The 18,625-nt window shown below is 57.0% G+C and overlaps 2 protein-coding genes across 3 annotated transcripts in view; one reads left to right on the top strand and one right to left on the bottom strand.

Moving 5' to 3' along the window:
- The window catches only part of KIF9 (kinesin family member 9), a 39,743-nt gene extending 35,485 nt beyond the window's left edge, over positions 1–4,258 (bottom strand). The window contains exon 1 of the mRNA XM_077267870.1: positions 4,120–4,258. The gene's annotated coding sequence lies outside the window, so the exon portion shown is untranslated. The remainder of the gene's footprint in view (positions 1–4,119) is intronic.
- Positions 4,220–17,464, top strand: KLHL18 (kelch like family member 18). Of its 2 annotated transcripts, none has more exons than XM_077267871.1 (10): positions 4,220–4,577; positions 9,054–9,184; positions 9,499–9,639; positions 9,826–10,024; positions 12,005–12,165; positions 12,237–12,373; positions 13,886–14,123; positions 14,230–14,334; positions 14,628–14,739; positions 15,612–17,464. In XM_077267871.1, exons 1-10 carry the CDS (start codon positions 4,452–4,454, stop codon positions 15,996–15,998), a joined length of 1,737 nt encoding a protein of 578 aa, XP_077123986.1. In that variant the 5' UTR covers positions 4,220–4,451; the 3' UTR covers positions 15,999–17,464. The 2 variants fall into 2 exon arrangements, with proteins under 2 accessions (XP_077123986.1, XP_077123988.1); XM_077267873.1 differs by having other exon boundaries at positions 4,323–4,577; positions 13,901–14,123.
- Positions 17,465–18,625: the final 1,161 nt, after the last annotated feature.

The raw sequence follows: 18,625 nt of genomic DNA, 5'->3' as shown, positions 1-18,625 counted from the left end.
CCCTGCCAGTCCTGTGCTCCTGCCGTACCCGCCAGTCCTGTGCTCCTGCCGTCCCTGCCAGTCCTGTGCTCCTGCCGTCCCTGCCAGTCCTGTGCTCCTGCCGTCCCTGCCAGTCCTGTGCTCCTGCCGTTCCTGCCAGTCCTGTGCTCCTGCCGTTCCTGCCAGTCCTGTGCTCCTGCCGTTCCTGCCAGTCCTGTGCTCCTGCCGTCCCTGCCAGTCCTGTGCTCCTGCCGTCCCTGCCAGTCCTGTGCTCCTGACGTCCCTGCCAGTCCTGTGCTCCTGACGTCCCTGCCAGTCCTGTGCTCCTGACGTCCCTGCCAGTCCTGTGCTCCTGACGTCCCTGCCAGTCCTGTGCTCCTGACGTTCCCCGCCAATCGTGTGTCTTTGCCATACCGGTCAGTACTCTGTCCTTGCAGCCTCTGCCCATTCTGGTCGCCTCAGTGGCTCTGTCCTTCTCCCACCTTCTGTTCTTCTTTGCTCCTGCCCACAGTCGCCCCTTTGGCTCCGGCAGTTGCGGCTTCACCCTCCTTGGGCCTGTCCCAAACACTCCCTGTACAGGGGGTGGCACTATCTGGTCCGCTCGTCCTCGGGGGCTCTGAAGCCACGACCCAGAGGGTCCACTTCTCGAGTTCTTATAATCGCCCTATATCACTTCTCCCGTGCTGTCCCCCTACTCTGGAACCCTCTACCCCAACACATCAGACTCTCACCTACCATAGAAACCTTCAAAAAGAACCTGAAGACCCACCTCTTCCAACAAGCCTGCAACCTGCAGTAACCACCGATCGACCAAACCGCTGCATGACCAGCTCTACCCTCACCTACTGTATCCTCACCCATCCCTTGTAGACTGTGAGCCCTCGGGGCAGGGTCCTCTCTCCTGTAGATTGTGAGCCCCCGGGAGCAGGGTCCTCTCTCCTCCTGTAGACTGAGCCCTCGGGGGCAGGGTCCTCTCTCCTCCTGTAGACTGTGAGCCCTCGGGGGCAGGGTCCTCTCTCCTCCTGTAGACTGTGAGCCCTCGGGAGCAGGGTCCTCTCTCCTCCTGTAGACTGTGAGCCCTCGGGGGCAGGGTCCTCTCTCCTCCTGTAGATTGTGAGCCCTCGGGGGCAGGGTCCTCTCTCCTCCTGTAGACTGTGAGCCCTAGGGGGCAGGGTCCTCTCTCCTCCTGTAGACTGTGAGCCCTCGCAGGCAGGGTCTTCTCTCCTCCTATAGACTGTGAGCCCTCGGGGGCAGGGTCCTCTCTCCTCCTGTAGACTGTGAGCCCTAGGGGGCAGGGTCCTCTCTCCTCCTGTAGATTGTGAGCCCTTGGGGGCAGGGTCCTCTCTCCTCCTGTAGACTGTGAGCCCTCGGGGGCAGGGTCCTCTCTCCTCCTGTAGACTGTGAGCCCTCGGGGGCAGGGTCTTCTCTCCTCCTGTAGACTGTGAGCCCTCGGGGGCAGGGTCCTCTCTCCTCCTGTAGATTGTGAGCCCTTGGGGGCAGGGTCCTCTCTCCTCCTATAGACTGTGAGCCCTCGGGGGCAGGGTCTTCTCTCCTCCTGTAGACTGTGAGCCCTCGGGGGCAGGGTCCTCTCTCCTCCTGTAGATTGTGAGCCCTCGGGGGCAGGGTCCTCTCTCCTCCTATAGACTGTGAGCCCTCGGGGGCAGGGTCCTCTCTCCTTCTATAGACTGTGAGCCCTCGGGGGCAGGGTCCTCTCTCCTATAGACTGTGAGCCCTCGGGGGCAGGGTCCTCTCTCCTATAGATTGTGAGCCCTCGGGGGCAGGGTCCTCTCTCCTATAGATTGTGAGCCCTTGGGGGCAGGGTCTTCTCTCCTCCTATAGACTGTGAGCCCCCGGGGGCAGGGTCTTCTCTCCTCCTATAGACTGTGAGCCCCCGGGGGCAGGGTCCTCTCTCCTCCTATAGACTGTGAGCCCTCGGGGCAGGGTCCTCTCTCCTCCTGTAGACTGTGAGCCCTCGGGGGCAGGGTCCTCTCTCCTCCTATAGACTGTGAGCCCCCGGGGGCAGGGTCCTCTCTCCTCCTATAGACTGTGAGCCCTCGGGGGCAGGGTCCTCTCTCCTATAGATTGTGAGCCCTTGGGGGCAGGGTCTTCTCTCCTCCTATAGACTGTGAGCCCCCGGGGGCAGGGTCTTCTCTCCTCCTATAGACTGTGAGCCCCCGGGGGCAGGGTCTTCTCTCCTCCTATAGACTGTGAGCCCCCGGGGGCAGGGTCCTCTCTCCTCCTATAGACTGTGAGCCCTCGGGGGCAGGGTCCTCTCTCCTCCTGTAGACTGTGAGCCCTCGGGGCAGGGTCCTCTCTCCTCCTGTAGACTGTGAGCCCCCGGGGGCAGGGTCCTCCCTCCTCCTGTAGACTGTGAGCCCTCGGGGGCAGGGTCCTCTCTCCTCCTGTAGACTGTGAGCCCTCGGGGGCAGGGTCCTCTCTCCTCCTGTAGATTGTGAGCCCTTGGGGGCAGGGTCTCCCTCCTCCTGTAGACTGTGAGCCCCCGGGGGCAGGGTCCTCTCTCCTCCTGTAGACTGTGAGCCCTCGGGGGCAGGGTCCTCTCTCCTCCTGTAGACTGTGAGCCCTCGGGGGCAGGGTCCTCTCTCCTCCTGTAGATTGTGAGCCCTTGGGGGCAGGGTCTCCCTCCTCCTGTAGACTGTGAGCCCCCGGGGGCAGGGTCCTCTCTCCTCCTGTAGACTGTGAGCCCCCGGGGGCAGGGTCCTCTCTCCTCCTATAGATTGTGAGCCCTTGGGGGCAGGGTCCTCTCTCCTCCTATAGACTGTGAGCCCTCGGGGGCAGGGTCTTCTCCTCCTGTAGACTGTGAGCCCTTGGGGGCAGGGTCCTCTCTCCTCCTGTAGACTGTGAGCCCTTGGGGGCAGGGTCCTCTCTCCTCCTGTAGATTGTGAGCCCTCGGGGGCAGGGTCTTCTCTCCTCCTATAGACTGTGAGCCCTTGGGGGCAGGGTCCTCTCTCCTCCTGTAGATTGTGAGCCCTCGGGGGCAGGGTCCTCTCTCCTCCTGTAGACTGTGAGCCCTTGGGGGCAGGGTCCTCTCTCCTCCTGTAGATTGTGAGCCCTTGGGGGCAGGGTCCTCTCTCCTCCTGTAGACTGTGAGCCCTCGGGGGCAGGGTCCTCTCTCCTCCTATAGACTGTGAGCCCTCGGGGGCAGGGTCCTCTCTCCTCCTGTAGACTGTGAGCCCTCGGGGCAGGGTCCTCTCTCCTCCTGTAGACTGTGAGCCCTCGGGGGCAGGGTCCTCTCTCCTCCTGTAGACTGTGAGCCCTCGCAGGCAGGGTCCTCTCTCCTCCTGTAGACTGTGAGCCCTCGGGGGCAGGGTCCTCTCTCCTCCTATAGACTGTGAGCCCTCGGGGGCAGGGTCCTCTCTCCTCCTATAGACTGTGAGCCCTTGGGGGCAGGGTCCTCTCTCCTCCTGTAGATTGTGAGCCCTTGGGGGCAGGGTCCTCTCTCCTCCTGTAGACTGTGAGCCCTCGGGGGCAGGGTCCTCTCTCCTCCTGTAGACTGTGAGCCCTCGCAGGCAGGGTCCTCTCTCCTCCTGTAGACTGTGAGCCCTCGGGGGCAGGGTCCTCTCTCCTCCTATAGACTGTGAGCCCTCGGGGGCAGGGTCCTCTCTCCTCCTATAGACTGTGAGCCCCCGGGGGCAGGGTCCTCTCTCCTCCTATAGACTGTGAGCCCTCGGGGGCAGGGTCCTCTCTCCTCCTGTAGACTGTGAGCCCTCGGGGGCAGGGTCCTCTCTCCTCCTGTAGACTGTGAGCCCTCGGGGGCAGGGTCGTCTCTCCTCCTATAGACTGTGAGCCCTCGGGGGCAGGGTCCTCTCTCCTCCTGTAGACTGTGAGCCCTCGGGGCAGGGTCCTCTCTCCTCCTGTAGACTGTGAGCCCTCGGGGGCAGGGTCCTCTCTCCTCCTGTAGACTGTGAGCCCCCGGGGGCAGGGTCCTCTCTCCTCCTGTAGACTGTGAGCCCTCGGGGGCAGGGTCGTCTCTCCTCCTGGACCAGTCACTGACTATTCATGATTGTCCTTGCTATTATTATGTACACCCCTCCTCACATGTACAGCGCCATGGAACAAGCGGCGCTATAATAATAAATAATAATAATATACAGGACTACAACTCCCAGCTGTCACACCTACCGCTCTCAGGATCCTCCTCAGTGTAAACTGTCGGTGTCCATGGTAACAGCCAGAGAGCCGGAAGTGAGCGCAGCTTCCATCCGGTCACGTGACGCTCCTCGCTCCCCGGTGGCCCCGTCGGGCTCCGGTTGTTCCGCCTCCCCGTCCCTACTCTCCCCGCACACATCCCCCAGCAGCAGCCGGCACCGGACATGGTCCCGAACAGGAGCGGCCCGCGATCACCGGAAGTGACGTCACCGGCTTAGTGCAAGGGGCGGAGCCACAGGAGGCGGGCGGGGCCTGCGCGGGTCACAGGGTGAGCGGTGTCAGATCGTTTCCCGCCGGGTCACAAGATGGTGGACGAATTAGAGGAGCTGGAAGACCTGGTGCATGTCACGGTGGGCGACCTCCCCAGCCGGGGCTACGGGGTGATGGAGGAGATCCGGCGGCAGGGGAAGCTGTGTGACGTCACCCTGAAGGTGAGCACCCCCCCGCCGAGAGGTGGTATCTCCCAGACACCCCAATACCGGACCCGTCCTACAGTCCTAACCCCCCTCCCTCCCCCATTACCCGTCTCCTGTGCCCCCCATTACCTGTCCGTCTCCTGTGCCCCCCATTACCTGTCCGTCTCCTGTGCCCCCCATTACCTGTCCGTCTCCTGTGCCCCCCATTACCTGTCCGTCTCCTGTGCCCCCCATTACCTGTCCGTCTCCTGTGCCCTCCATTACCCATCACCGTCTCCTGTGCCCCCCATTACCCGTCTCCTGTGCCCCCCATTACTCGTCGCCGTCTCCTCCGCCCCCCCATTACCCATCGCCGTCTCCTGTGCCCCCCATTACCCGTCTCCTGTGCCCCCCATTACCCGTCTCCTGTGCCCCCCATTACCCGTCTCCTGTGCCCCCCATTACCCGTCTCCTGTGCCCCCCATTACCCGTCTCCTGTGCCCCCCATTACCCGTCTCCTGTGCCCCCCATTACCCGTCGCCGTCTCCTGTGCCCCCCATTACCCGTCGCCGTCTCCTGTGCCCCCCATTACCCGTCGCCGTCTCCTGTGCCCCCCATTACCCATCGCCGTCTCCTGTGCCCCCCATTACCCATCGCCGTCTTCTGTGCCCCCATTACCCATCGCCGTCTCCTGTGCCCCCATTACCCGTCTCCTGTGCCCCCCATTACTCGTCGCCGTCTTCTGTGCCCCCATTACCCGTCGCCGTCTCCTGTGCCCCCCATTACCCGTCTCCTGTGCCCCCCATTACCCGTCTCCTGTGCCCCCCATTACCCGTCTCCTGTGCCCCCCATTACCCGTCTCCTGTGCCCCCCATTACCCGTCTCCTGTGCCCCCCATTACCCGTCTCCTGTGCCCCCCATTACCCGTCTCCTGTGCCCCCCATTACCCGTCTCCTGTGCCCCCCATTACCCGTCTCCTGTGCCCCCCATTACCCGTCTCCTGTGCCCCCCATTACCCGTCTCCTGTGCCCCCCATTACCCGTCTCCTGTGCCCCCCATTACCCGTCTCCTGTGCCCCCCATTACCCGTCTCCTGTGCCCCCCATTACCCGTCTCCTGTGCCCCCCATTACCCGTCTCCTGTGCCCCCCATTACCCGTCTCCTGTGCCCCCCATTACCCGTCTCCTGTGCCCCCCATTACCCGTCTCCTGTGCCCCCCATTACCCGTCTCCTGTGCCCCCCATTACCCGTCTCCTGTGCCCCCCATTACCCGTCTCCTGTGCCCCCCATTACCCGTCTCCTGTGCCCCCCATTACCCGTCTCCTGTGCCCCCCATTACCCGTCTCCTGTGCCCCCCATTACCCGTCTCCTGTGCCCCCCATTACCCGTCTCCTGTGCCCCCCATTACCCGTCTCCTGTGCCCCCCATTACCCGTCTCCTGTGCCCCCCATTACCCGTCTCCTGTGCCCCCCATTACCCGTCTCCTGTGCCCCCCATTACCCGTCTCCTGTGCCCCCCATTACCCGTCTCCTGTGCCCCCCATTACCCGTCTCCTGTGCCCCCCATTACCCGTCTCCTGTGCCCCCCATTACCCGTCTCCTGTGCCCCCCATTACCCGTCTCCTGTGCCCCCCATTACCCGTCTCCTGTGCCCCCCATTACCCGTCTCCTGTGCCCCCCATTACCCGTCTCCTGTGCCCCCCATTACCCGTCTCCTGTGCCCCCCATTACCCGTCTCCTGTGCCCCCCATTACCCGTCTCCTGTGCCCCCCATTACCCGTCTCCTGTGCCCCCCATTACCCGTCTCCTGTGCCCCCCATTACCCGTCTCCTGTGCCCCCCATTACCCGTCTCCTGTGCCCCCCATTACCCGTCTCCTGTGCCCCCCATTACCCGTCTCCTGTGCCCCCCATTACCCGTCTCCTGTGCCCCCCATTACCCGTCTCCTGTGCCCCCCATTACCCGTCTCCTGTGCCCCCCATTACCCGTCTCCTGTGCCCCCCATTACCCGTCTCCTGTGCCCCCCATTACCCGTCTCCTGTGCCCCCCATTACCCGTCTCCTGTGCCCCCCATTACCCGTCTCCTGTGCCCCCCATTACCCGTCTCCTGTGCCCCCCATTACCCGTCTCCTGTGCCCCCCATTACCCGTCTCCTGTGCCCCCCATTACCCGTCTCCTGTGCCCCCCATTACCCGTCTCCTGTGCCCCCCATTACCCGTCGCCGTCTCCTGTGCCCCCCATTACCCATCGCCGTCTCCTGTGCCCCCCATTACCCATCGCCGTCTTCTGTGCCCCCATTACCCATCGCCGTCTCCTGTGCCCCCATTACCCGTCTCCTGTGCCCCCCATTACTCGTCGCCGTCTTCTGTGCCCCCATTACCCGTCTCCTGTGCCCCCCATTACCCGTCTCCTGTGCCCCCCATTACCCGTCTCCTGTGCCCCCCATTACCCGTCTCCTGTGCCCCCCATTACCCGTCTCCTGTGCCCCCCATTACCCGTCTCCTGTGCCCCCCATTACCCGTCTCCTGTGCCCCCCATTACCCGTCTCCTGTGCCCCCCATTACCCGTCTCCTGTGCCCCCCATTACCCGTCTCCTGTGCCCCCCATTACCCGTCTCCTGTGCCCCCCATTACCCGTCTCCTGTGCCCCCCATTACCTGTCGCCGTCTCCTGTGCCCCTCCCCCACCCTCTGCTGCTGATTGTTGCATTTTCCCTGTTTGTTACAATGTCTCAGCTTCTGTGCAGGACTGGACACAATTGTACCGACACCCCAGCTGTGAGGAGTCAGGTGTGTGGCAGTTTCCATGCTCGCGGTTCTGCCGTCCTGTGTACACAGCTCCTGGTTTCCTCGGGTGTGACCGCGTTCTGCTGCCAGGTTGTGCCCACATCACCCGTCCTGGTAACCAGGGTGCGGCAGGGTAACTCTGCGGAGCAGTCGCCCACACGGGGTGGTGCTGGATCACTACAGGCGATATCCTGGAAACTGCTCATCCTGCAGGAATGATGGGGGAATTGTGCGTGTAATACTGTAAATTACCGCCAGACTGTGCAGCGCGGCATCACACGTTCCTGCGTGCAGACTGGGCAGAGCCGGGGTCACCGTCCTGGTGTTCAGACCCTCTTTGTGTTGAGCCGGACCCTGGAGTCTGCTGTCTTAGGAGCCGGCAGCACGTTGCGTAAAGCGGTGTTATTAAACCAGCTGCGGGTTCATGTTCTCATCTCAAAGATAATGCCCCGGTGCCGCCCTGTGATGCCCCTCTGCCCTCCAGTCACCCCACGGGGCATTACTGGCTGCCTGCCCTCACTGGTGGCCGAGGTGTAGAGCCCCGGTGCTGCCCTGTGATGCCCGTCTGCCCTTCGGTCACCCCACGGGGCATTACTGGTCACCTCTTCTCACTGGTGGCCGAGGTGTAGAGCCCCGGTGCCGCCCTGTGATGCCCGTCTGCCCTTTGGTCACCCCGCGGGGCAGTACTGGTCACCTCTCCTCACTGGTGGCCGCAGTGTAAAGCCCCAGTGATGCCCGTCTGCCCTCCGGTCACCCCGCGGGGCATTACTGGTCGCCTCTCATTACTGATGGCCGAGGTGTAGAGCCCGGTGCCGCCCTCTGATGCCCCTCTGCCCTCCGGTCACCCCGTGGGGCATTACTGGCTGCCTGCCCTCACTGGTGGCCGAGGTGTAGAGCCCCGATGCCGCCCTCTGATGCCCCTCTGCCCTCCGGTCACCCCGTGGGGCATTACTGGCTGCTTGCCCTCACTGGTGGCCGAGGTGTAGAGCCCGGTGCCCCCCTCTGCCCTCCGGTCACCCCGCGGGGCATTACTGGTCGCCTCTCATTACTGGTGGCCGAGGTGTAGAGCCCGGTGCCGCCCTGTGATGCCTGTCTGCCCTTCGGTCACCCCGCGGGGCAATACTGGCTGCCTGCCCTCACTGGTGGCCGAGGTGTAAAGCCCCAGTGATGCCCGTCTGCCCTCCGGTCACCCCGCTGGGCATTACTGGCCGCCTCTCCTCTCTGGTGGCCGAGGTGTAGAGGCTGATGACCCTGAGGTCAGTGTGGCGGTCTCCCCAGGCTGTAGGCCAGCGCAGTGCCGGACACCAGGCGACCCGCCGTGTTTTGGCCGAGGACTCGCGCTCCTCCAGAATAGTCCGGCTCTGGTTCACTGGTCGGTCCGGCGGCTGCTACATTAATCCAGGGTCTCGGCCATTTCCTGCCTGTAGAAAGTTCACGACTTCTGAATCCTCTGTGGCTTCGCTTTTCTCATGTGTGATCCTCCAGTCACATCTAAAGCTGCAGTCGTCGCTCTGGCAGTTTCCTGACAGCTTTGGGACTTGTGGGTGAAGATGCTGCGCAGTACAGCAGAGCTGTGTGTGCGGGGAAGACACTACACCATCCATAACATGCCAGACCCTGAGCCAGCACCAGATACCTGCGGATAAGAAGCCGTGAATGCAGCTCTGGGTGTGTGTGGAGTAGAGCTGGTGATACCGCGGATCCAGTAACAGATGTTATTTGTTCCTCAGGTCGGGGAGCACAAGTTCAGTGCGCACCGCATCGTGCTGGCGGCCTCCATCCCGTACTTCCACGCCATGTTCACCAACGACATGATGGAGTGCAAGCAGGACGAGATCGTCATGCAGGGAATGGACCCCTGGTAAGTAGCGGGGCCGACACATTGTAACAAACTCCCAGATGTCAGTATCTATAAGGAACTGACCCCACTAGTCCTATAGGTGACCCCCGGGTGTGAGGTGGTTGCCCCCTATAGGTGATTTCTGGATGTGAGGTGGTTGCCCCCTATAGATCACCCCTGGGTGTGAGGTAGTTGCTCCCTATAGGGGTCCCCTGGATGTGAGGTGGTTGCCCCCTATAGATCACCCACGGGTGTGAGGTAGTTGCCCCCTATAGGGGTCCCCTGGGTGTGAGGTGGTTGCCCCCTATAGATGATTGTCCCCTCTCTGTCCTCAGCGCCCTGGAGGCTTTGATTAACTTTGCGTATAACGGGCACCTGGCCATCGACCAGCAGAACGTGCAGTCCCTCCTGATGGGCGCCAGCTTCCTGCAGCTGCAGAACATAAAGGACGCCTGCTGCGCCTTCCTGAAGGAGCGGTAAGTGCAGCTGTGACATGCGGATCCGAGGACTCGTTCCCCAGTAGCACTGCCTCTCTGTGCCCACCGCGGGGACGCCGACGGGCTGCCTGGCGGTGAGCAGCGGGGGGACCCGTCCCATCTCCCGGGGTCCTTGTGGTCGGAGCTGCAGGCACTTCTATCCTGACGTCTCTGTTCTCCTCTAAGGTTGCACCCCAAGAATTGCCTGGGTGTGCGGCAGTTTGCGGAGACGATGATGTGCTCGGTGCTGTACGATGCCGCCAACCGCTTCATCCACGAGCACTTTGTGGAGGTCTCCATGTCGGAGGAGTTCCTGGCTCTCGCCTTTGATGAGGTCCTGGAGCTGGTGTCCAGAGACGAGCTGAACGTGAAGGCGGAGGAGCAGGTGAGACGAGGGGGACCCCGCAGTCCTGTGACCCCACAGACATCCACGCCCCTCATCAGGAGGATCACACCACCCACCCTCCACCATGGTTACATCTAATCTCCTGACATACTCTGTGCTGCTGGGGGATTTCATCCTCTCACTATGTAATATTACACAAGATGAACTCACCGCTCTGCTGAAATACTCTGTGCTGCGGGAGTCTTTTAGGTATCGGTCTTCTTGCACATGTAGTGGACACTGGCCTTCTATAAGATCAGATCCCTTATGTCCTGAAACACTCTGTGCTGCTGGGGAGCAGTCTATTAATGCCTCAGTCTTAAACCTCCCACAAAACTGACTTCCTGCAATGAGTCCATGTTCCCAGCAGCGCAGAGTATTTCAGGATAGGAGTGTTTGGATATTGCAGGAGATCACATTAGAAGGAGCCGGGTCCCCAGCAGCGCAGAGTATTTCAGGATAGGAGTGTTTGGATATTGCAGGAGATCACATTAGAAGGAGCCGGGTCCCCAGCAGCGCAGAGTATTTCAGGGTAGGAGTGTTTGGATATTGCAGGAGACCACATTAGGAGCCGGGTCCCCAGCAGCGCAGAGTATTTCAGGGTAGGAGTGTTTGGATATTGCAGGAGACCACATTAGAAGGAGCCGGGTCCCCAGCAGCGCAGAGTATTTCAGGATAGGAGTGTTCGGATATTGCAGGAGACCACATTAGGAGCCGGGTCCCCAGCAGCGCAGAGTATTTCAGGGTAGGAGTGTTTGGATATTGCAGGAGATCACATTAGAAGGAGCCGGGTCCCCAGCAGCGCAGAGTATTTCAGGGTAGGAGTGTTTGGATATTGCAGGAGACCACATTAGGAGCCGGGTCCCCAGCAGCGCAGAGTATTTCAGGATAGGAGTGTTCGGATATTGCAGGAGACCACATTAGGAGCCGGGTCCCCAGCAGCGCAGAGTATTTCAGGATAGGAGTGTTCGGATATTGCAGGAGACCACATTAGGAGCCGGGTCCCCAGCAGCGCAGAGTATTTCAGGATAGGAGTGTTTGGATATTGCAGGAGACCACATTAGGAGCCGGGTCCCCAGCAGTGCAGAGTATTTCAGGATAGGAGTGTTTGGATATTGCAGGAGACCACATTAGGAGCCGGGTCCCCAGCAGCGCAGAGTATTTCAGGATAGGAGTGTTCGGATATTGCAGGAGACCACATTAGGAGCCGGGTCCCCAGCAGCGCAGAGTATTTCAGGATAGGAGTGTTTGGATATTGCAGGAGACCACATTAGGAGCCGGGTCCCCAGCAGTGCAGAGTATTTCAGGATAGGAGTGTTTGGATATTGCAGGAGACCACATTAGGAGCCGGGTCCCCAGCAGTGCAGAGTATTTCAGGATAGGAGTGTTGGGATATTGCAGGAGATCACATTAGGAGCCGGGTCCCCAGCAGTGCAGAGTATTTCAGGATAGGAGTGTTTGGATATTGCAGGAGATCACATTAGGAGCCGGGTCCCCAGCAGTGCAGAGTATTTCAGGATAGGAGTGTTCGGATATTGCAGGAGATCACATTAGGAGCCGGGTCCCCAGCAGCGCAGAGTATTTCAGGATAGGAGTGTTTGGATATTGCAGGAGATCACATTAGGAGCCGGGTCCCCAGCAGTGCAGAGTATTTCAGGATAGGAGTGTTTGGATATTGCAGGAGATCACATTAGGAGCCGGGTCCCCAGCAGTGCAGAGTATTTCAGGATAGGAGTGTTCGGATATTGCAGGAGATCACATTAGGAGCCGGGTCCCCAGCAGCGCAGAGTATTTCAGGATAGGAGTGTTTGGATATTGCAGGAGATCACATTAGGAGCCGGGTCCCCAGCAGTGCAGAGTATTTCAGGATAGGAGTGTTTCGATATTGCAGGAGACCACATTAGGAGCCGGGTCCCCAGCAGCGCAGAGTATTTCAGGAGGTGGCCTGCCCACCTGTGTGACCCTCCTCTCTCCCGGCAGGTGTTTGAGGCGGCCCTGGCCTGGCTGCGCTATGACCGGGAGCAGCGCGAGCTCTTCCTCCCCGAGCTCCTGACTAAGATCCGGCTGCCCCTGTGCCAGCCACAGTTCCTCACGGACCGGGTGCAGCAGGACGACCTGGTGCGCTGCTGCCATAAATGCCGGTAAGGGGCGGCCATGTGTGAGGCGTCCGCGTCTCCTCCGACTCCCCCGTAATGGTGTGTGTGGGTTTTAGGGACCTGGTGGACGAGGCGAAGGATTACCACCTGATGCCCGAGCGTAGGCCACACCTCCTGGCATTCAAGACCCGCCCCCGCTGCTGCACCTCCATCGCCGGCCTCATCTACGCCGTGGGAGGACTCAACTCTGCAGGTACCTTGTAATCCGGAACATGTGCGGGCTGAAATACTCTGCACTGCTGTGGGCAGCTGCCACCGTCACCCCGAGGCCGAGCGTCTCCTCAGTCAGGAAGGAAGGGGTTACAGCAGCGATTACTCCGGGCCCGGATTATGGGCGAGAGGGCGGCACAAGCCACGAGGATCACTGAGCCGTCCGTCCGATGGCCCCGGACTAATCCTCCGCCCCGAGCTGCGGAAGGTTATTCATACAGGGTGCAGATGGCAGTCCTATGTAACACCACTGATAACACAGTGATAACTCTCTGAGTACAGATAATGTAGTAGATGTCACCTGCAGTCCTATGTAACACCACAGATAACACAGTGATAACTCTCTGAGTACAGATAATGTAGTAGATGTCACCTGCAGTCCTATGTAACACCACAGATAACAGTGATAACTCTGAGTACAGATAATGTAGTAGATCTCACCTGCAGTCCTATGTAACACCACAGATAAAACAGTGATCACTCTGACTACAGATAATGTAGTAGATGTCACCTGCAGTCCTATGTAACACCACTGATAACACAGTGATAACTCCCTGAGTACAGATAATGTGGTAGATGTCACCTGCAGTCCTATGTAACACCACTGATAACACAGTGATAACTCTCTGAGTACAGATAATGTAGTAGGTGTCACCTGCAGTCCTATGTAACACCACTGATAACACAGTGATATCTCTCTGAGTACAGATATTGTAGTAGATGTCACCTGCAGTCCTATGTAACACCACAGATAACACAGTGATAACTCTGAGAACAGATAATGTAGTGATGTCACCTGCAGTCCTATGTAACACCACAGATAACACAGTGATAACTCTCTAAGTACAGATAATGTAGTAGATGTCACCTGCAGTCCTATGTAACACCACAGATAACACAGTGATACCTCTGAGTACAGATAATGTAGTAATGTCACCTGCAGTCCTATGTAACACCACTGATAACACAGTGATAACTCCCTGAGTACAGATAATGTGGTAGATGTCACCTGCAGTCCTATGTAACACCACAGATAACACAGTGATATCTCTCTGAGTACAGATATTGTAGTAGATGTCACCTGCAGTCCTATGTAACACCACAGATAACACAGTGATAACTCTCTAAGTACAGATAATGTAGTAGATGTCACCTGCAGTCCTATGTAACACCACAGATAACACAGTGATACCTCTGAGTACAGATAATGTAGTAGATGTCACCTGCAGTCCTATGTAACACCACTGATAACACAGTGATAACTCCCTGAGTACAGATAATGTGGTAGATGTCACCTGCAGTCCTATGTAACACCACAGATAACACAGTGATATCTCTCTGAGTACAGATATTGTAGTAGATGTCACCTGCAGTCCTATGTAACACCACAGATAACACAGTGATAACTCCCTGAGTACAGATAATGTGGTAGATGTCCCCTGCAGTCCCATGTAAGGTGTGTTGGGATCTGGCGATCACTATGTAAGACGAGTAGCGCATTTCTACGCAGGCGATTCGCTGAACGTGGTTGAAGTCTTTGACCCAATCGCCAACCGCTGGGAGAAGTGCCAGCCAATGACGACGGCTCGCAGCAGGGTGGGCGTGGCGGTGGTGAATGGACTCCTGTATGCCATTGGTGGCTATGACGGCCAATCGCGGATGAGCACGGTGGAGGCGTACAACCCTGAGAGCGACTCGTGGAGCCGGGTCGGCAGTATGAACAGTAAGCGGAGGTGAGTGCCGGACTATGGGGCGTGCGGACTATGGGGCGTGCGGACTATGGGGCGTGCGGACTGTTGGACCCTCCGTGACTCTGATCTCCGTGTCTTCTGGCCTCAGTGCGATGGGGACGGTGGTGCTGGACGGACAGATCTACGTCTGCGGGGGATACGACGGCAGCTGCTCGCTGAACTCCGTGGAGACGTATTCCCCAGAGACGGACAAGTGAGACGCGGGAGGCGGGGGGTTAACCTCTGCTGTATTGTCACCGCAGCTGAGGGGTTGTTACAGTTGCGTCCAGGTTACACAATCCTCTGGGAGCTGCCAGTGTGGATTCCTGCTGATACATTGTAACAAACGCTCAGCACTGAGCGGTCTCCTTCGCTGTTTGTCTCATGCAGGACTGGATGAAGCCTGAGCTCTGCAGATAGTGGGGGGTGCACTGATACTGTGGGGGTTCAGGGATCTGTCCGGATGGAGGACGCCCCGCTACCTGCTGCCTTCTGCTTTTTGTCTAGGTGGTCTGTGGTGACCCCCATGAGCTCGAATCGCGGCGCGGCAGGAGTGACTGTATTCGAAGGGCGGATTTACGTGTCGGGCGGACATGACGGGCTGCAGATCTTCAACACTGTGAGTGCAATACTAAGTCATGTCATCGGACCCCCGTTCTGTAGGATTTCCCCTCAGCTTCCCCATCACCAGCGCCGAGACCACCACAGTCCATGGCTGCTGCAATAGTGAAGCCAATCATTGCCATGTAGCAGCGTTACTTGTCAGAGCAGCCATAATGGCTTTACACATGGCCACCGCCAAAACGGACCAGCAGATCGACAACCCGCTCAGTCATGGGGACTACACCAGAATCCGGCATGAAACGCGTCAGTATAGACAATGTGCGTCACTGGTAGCGGGTGTGTGACGGCAGCGTAGCATGGGGGCAGATACCGAGCTATGGCGGACACGAGGGTTTTTTTGGTACCATTTCAATCACTCATGTAAAAAAAAAATGTAAGATTCAAGACCTGCACCCTCAGAGCCAAAAGCTGGGCGTCCTAAGCCTCCTGCTGCTCATTAGACAAAGCTTATGAGTCCTAACCCCTGTCAACATACTAACACTGTAAATCCTCCCACATGTGCAGACCGAGCCGACTGGACACCGTCCCTTTCCTCCTGTGTGTGCAGACCGAGCCGGCTGGACACCGTCCCTTTCCTCCTGTGTGTGCAGACCAAGCCGGCTAGACCCCCTCCCACGTGTGCAGACCGAGCCGGCTGGACACTGTCCCTTTCCTCCTGTGTGTGCAGACCGAGCCGGCTGGACACCGTCCCTTTCCTCCCGCGTGTGCAGACCGAGCCGGCTCGACCCCCTCCCGCGTGTGCAGACCGAGCCAGCTCGACCCCTCTCTTCCCGCGTGCGCAGTCAGAGGCCCCGCCCCTGCTATACTACTACTGCTATGCTGCCCTCAGATTGGAGATTACAATTCCTGCTTTCTGCTATTCCACAGATGGAGTATTACAACCACCACACAGCTACGTGGCACCCGGTGGCAAATATGCTGAACAAACGCTGCCGTCATGGAGCGGCTTCACTCGGGAGCAAGATGTTCATCAGTGGCGGTTACGATGGTTCTGCATTCTTGAGCGTTGCCGAGGTTTACAACTCCATGGCGGACCAATGGTACCTCATCACCCCTATGAACACTAGGCGCAGCCGCGTCTCTTTAGTAGCCAATTGTGGCCGCCTGTATGCAGTGGGTGGCTATGACGGCCCGTCCAACTTGAACTCTGTAGAAATGTACGACCCTGAGACCAACCGATGGACGTTTATGGCTCCCATGGTTTATCATGAAGGTGGTGTAGGGGTGGGCTGTATACCGCTTCTGACAATATAGCAGTTGGTGGACTGCTACAAGAACATATTCCTCTTCGATGAGAAACAGGCTCAATGTCTGTGTTTTTTATATTAATGTGAACGTAAGGACCCTGCGGTATGAGGTGCCCTGGTGCTCATCTCTCCTCCGTTGTGATAAATGCTTCTGTTGTCTACATAAAGAGAATGTATGTATGGACTATGTGGGGACCGCTATGGGGTCAACCACAACCCCAAACTTACAAGTGTTGGATTTCATAAAGATGTGTGAACTTGTTGATTATAGCTTATGCACCAAAGTGATGCGAGTGTTGTGCACCATGCTGTGCGCTGTAGTCTGACTGTCCGGGAGCTTGCAATCAAGTAAAAAGTTACTTAACTTAATGATCTTTGACTACAGGTTTACCTATTATTGTGATGATTATAGTGCCATAGAGTTACCAACGAAACCTCTACAGCTCCTGAATTACATCCCTTCTACCTGCCGCCATCTTACTTGCCTATATAGTGAGATGTGGAGAATTATAGCCATGATCACTGCATTACGATTCTCTGCTAAAACAAATCCAACATTTTGCAGTTCACTAAAACTGAATGCAACTGTTCCAAAAATGTTGCTTCATCCTTGTTCACTCCAATACTCCAGTCACATCCAGAGCTGCATTCACAGTTTTTCTGAGTGCCATGTGATCTTCATACATGTGTCGGTTTACTCTGGGAAGACTGTACCAGTTGGTGGCAGTAGAGAGCGGTGTGGCTCTCTAGCCTGAGAGTTAACAGAAAGTCAGCACCATGCAGACTGAACCTGTTAAATAATCAGAATTGGAGCTATTCTGTCCAGTGGACCAGATGTTGAGCTGCGGCCCCCTGATCGATGTAGACAATCTGGATGTCCCCTATTATTTATCATAGTGAAATGATGGGGGTTATACTCCAAGAAATAAGAGGCTGCAATAAATACAAATATGACTTCTGAATTGCTCTGCAGGGAGACTTTCCTTTTGGGTCATTCTATCATGTCTCCACCAGAGGGCGCTGTACTTAAGCAGATCTAATGTCTGCATGTGTAAGTGTATGAGGCAAATAAAATATGTACTTAAAGGGATGAGTGGGAGGATGGTAAGTGGCCTGTAAGGGTGAACAAACACTTTCTCTGCAGTTGGCCTTGCAGAGGATGCCTTTAACCCCTCCCAGTTTAACCCTTTATGGCCATTGTGTAGATGCCTCATGAAGTGCAGCTGCTGGGTCGGTTCTGCTGGGTGCAGCCTCCTCAGCTTTCCCTGCCTTTCTCGCATGATTCTCCTCCATGTACCAGGTTTTCGCTGTGAATTGGTTTTGTGATTTCTATTCCTAGTGAGGTGAGTTACATGATGCAGACTCTAGGGGGCGCTGTCATAGACGAGGCACAGCCTGTATTTATTATAAGGAATTCTGGGTAATTTTCAATGTTTTACTACACAATAAACTGGTGAACATTGTGACTGTTAATTTATTTTCGGGGTTGACCTCCTTTCATTTGGTGGGGTTCTCTGACCTCTTCGAATGGAGTTTTTTAGACCCCTGATGGTTATTTCTTTCTGGGCCTCAACAGATATGACATTCCAGCAAATTGGTAAGTGGGGGAGGGGCTGGAGGAACCGCCATTATCCCATTTTCCATGAGGTTGGGCGGGCCCCTCTTCATGTGGTGCTTCCTGCACAGCCATGATTCCTAAATCTGGGGTCATTGAGCCCTAATGCTCATGTTTTCCTCCTGTCCGTCTTCTCAGCGCTCGTGGTGCTGGATCTTGCGAAGTCTGCACATGCAGTTATGGGTATGTGCTGCATCGTGCAGAGCAGAATGTATCACACCCTCGCATGAGCTGAGCTCTATCCATTCCTAGAGTCCTCCTGTTAGTCCTGCGGATCGCATCTCATGGTGCTGTACTTGTGTAGCCGTTGGTCAGTATGCCGTTAGTCTGATCAGAGTATATGCACCCTGTACAGTAGAGTTCTATCCATTCTTAGAGTCGTCCTTCAAGTCCTGATCAGATGTGCTATATATATCTTGTATAGTGATGGGTGAGTAATTCATCAATCAAATCAGGATATCTGTCTCCTCCATTGTGATATATGCCTGTTCGCTACATAAAGAATGTATGTATCAACTATAGTCAAGAGGGACCGCCATGGAGTCAACCACAACCCCCAAGATTACAAATGTTGATTCTCACAAAGATGTGCGAACCTGTTGATCATAACAAATGTACCAATGTCATCTGGGTGTTGTGCAATACCATGTGTGCTGTAGCCCTACGGTCTGGCAGTTCGTGATCACTGGGCAAATCTGCTACAGCTGTTCAGAGCCACATAGAGAATAAAAATCATCTATACTGTTAGAGGAGGGATTTCTAACCTACTCAGGTGTTCTGTGTAGGGAATCCAAGCTATGAAGCAATAATCAGAGAGACAGACTGCTCGTTGTCTTTCCAAATAGTCTCTGTTTAATGGGGGGGGTTAGGGTGTTCTTTTATAGTACAAGATCAAAGGAAAATGAGGCAGTACACAATAATCTGGCAGAAATAGGAGTTATACAATGGGTTGTCAAACACATCCTGAGATATGAGAAATTACATGAGAAAATGTGGGGGTACTTCCAGCATGTCAATGT

This window comes from Ranitomeya variabilis, chromosome 6 (assembly GCF_051348905.1).
Source record: "Ranitomeya variabilis isolate aRanVar5 chromosome 6, aRanVar5.hap1, whole genome shotgun sequence".
NCBI classification, from domain to species: domain Eukaryota; kingdom Metazoa; phylum Chordata; class Amphibia; order Anura; family Dendrobatidae; genus Ranitomeya; species Ranitomeya variabilis.
The sequence above is the reverse complement of the archived record's forward strand: the minus strand, read 5'-3'. Positions and strand labels throughout refer to the sequence as shown.

What these genes read in the sequence shown, in the direction of transcription:
- KLHL18 (XM_077267871.1), top strand. Translation starts at nt 4,452, where the DNA reads ATGGTGGACGAATTAGAGGAGCTGGAAGACCTGGTGCATGTCACGGTG. An exon ending in TGTGTGACGTCACCCTGAAG is followed by an intron (nt 4,578 to 9,053) that starts GTGAGCACCCCC and finishes TTTGTTCCTCAG; the next exon opens with GTCGGGGAGCACAAGTTCAG. An exon ending in ACGTGAAGGCGGAGGAGCAG is followed by an intron (nt 10,025 to 12,004) that starts GTGAGACGAGGG and finishes CTCTCCCGGCAG; the next exon opens with GTGTTTGAGGCGGCCCTGGC.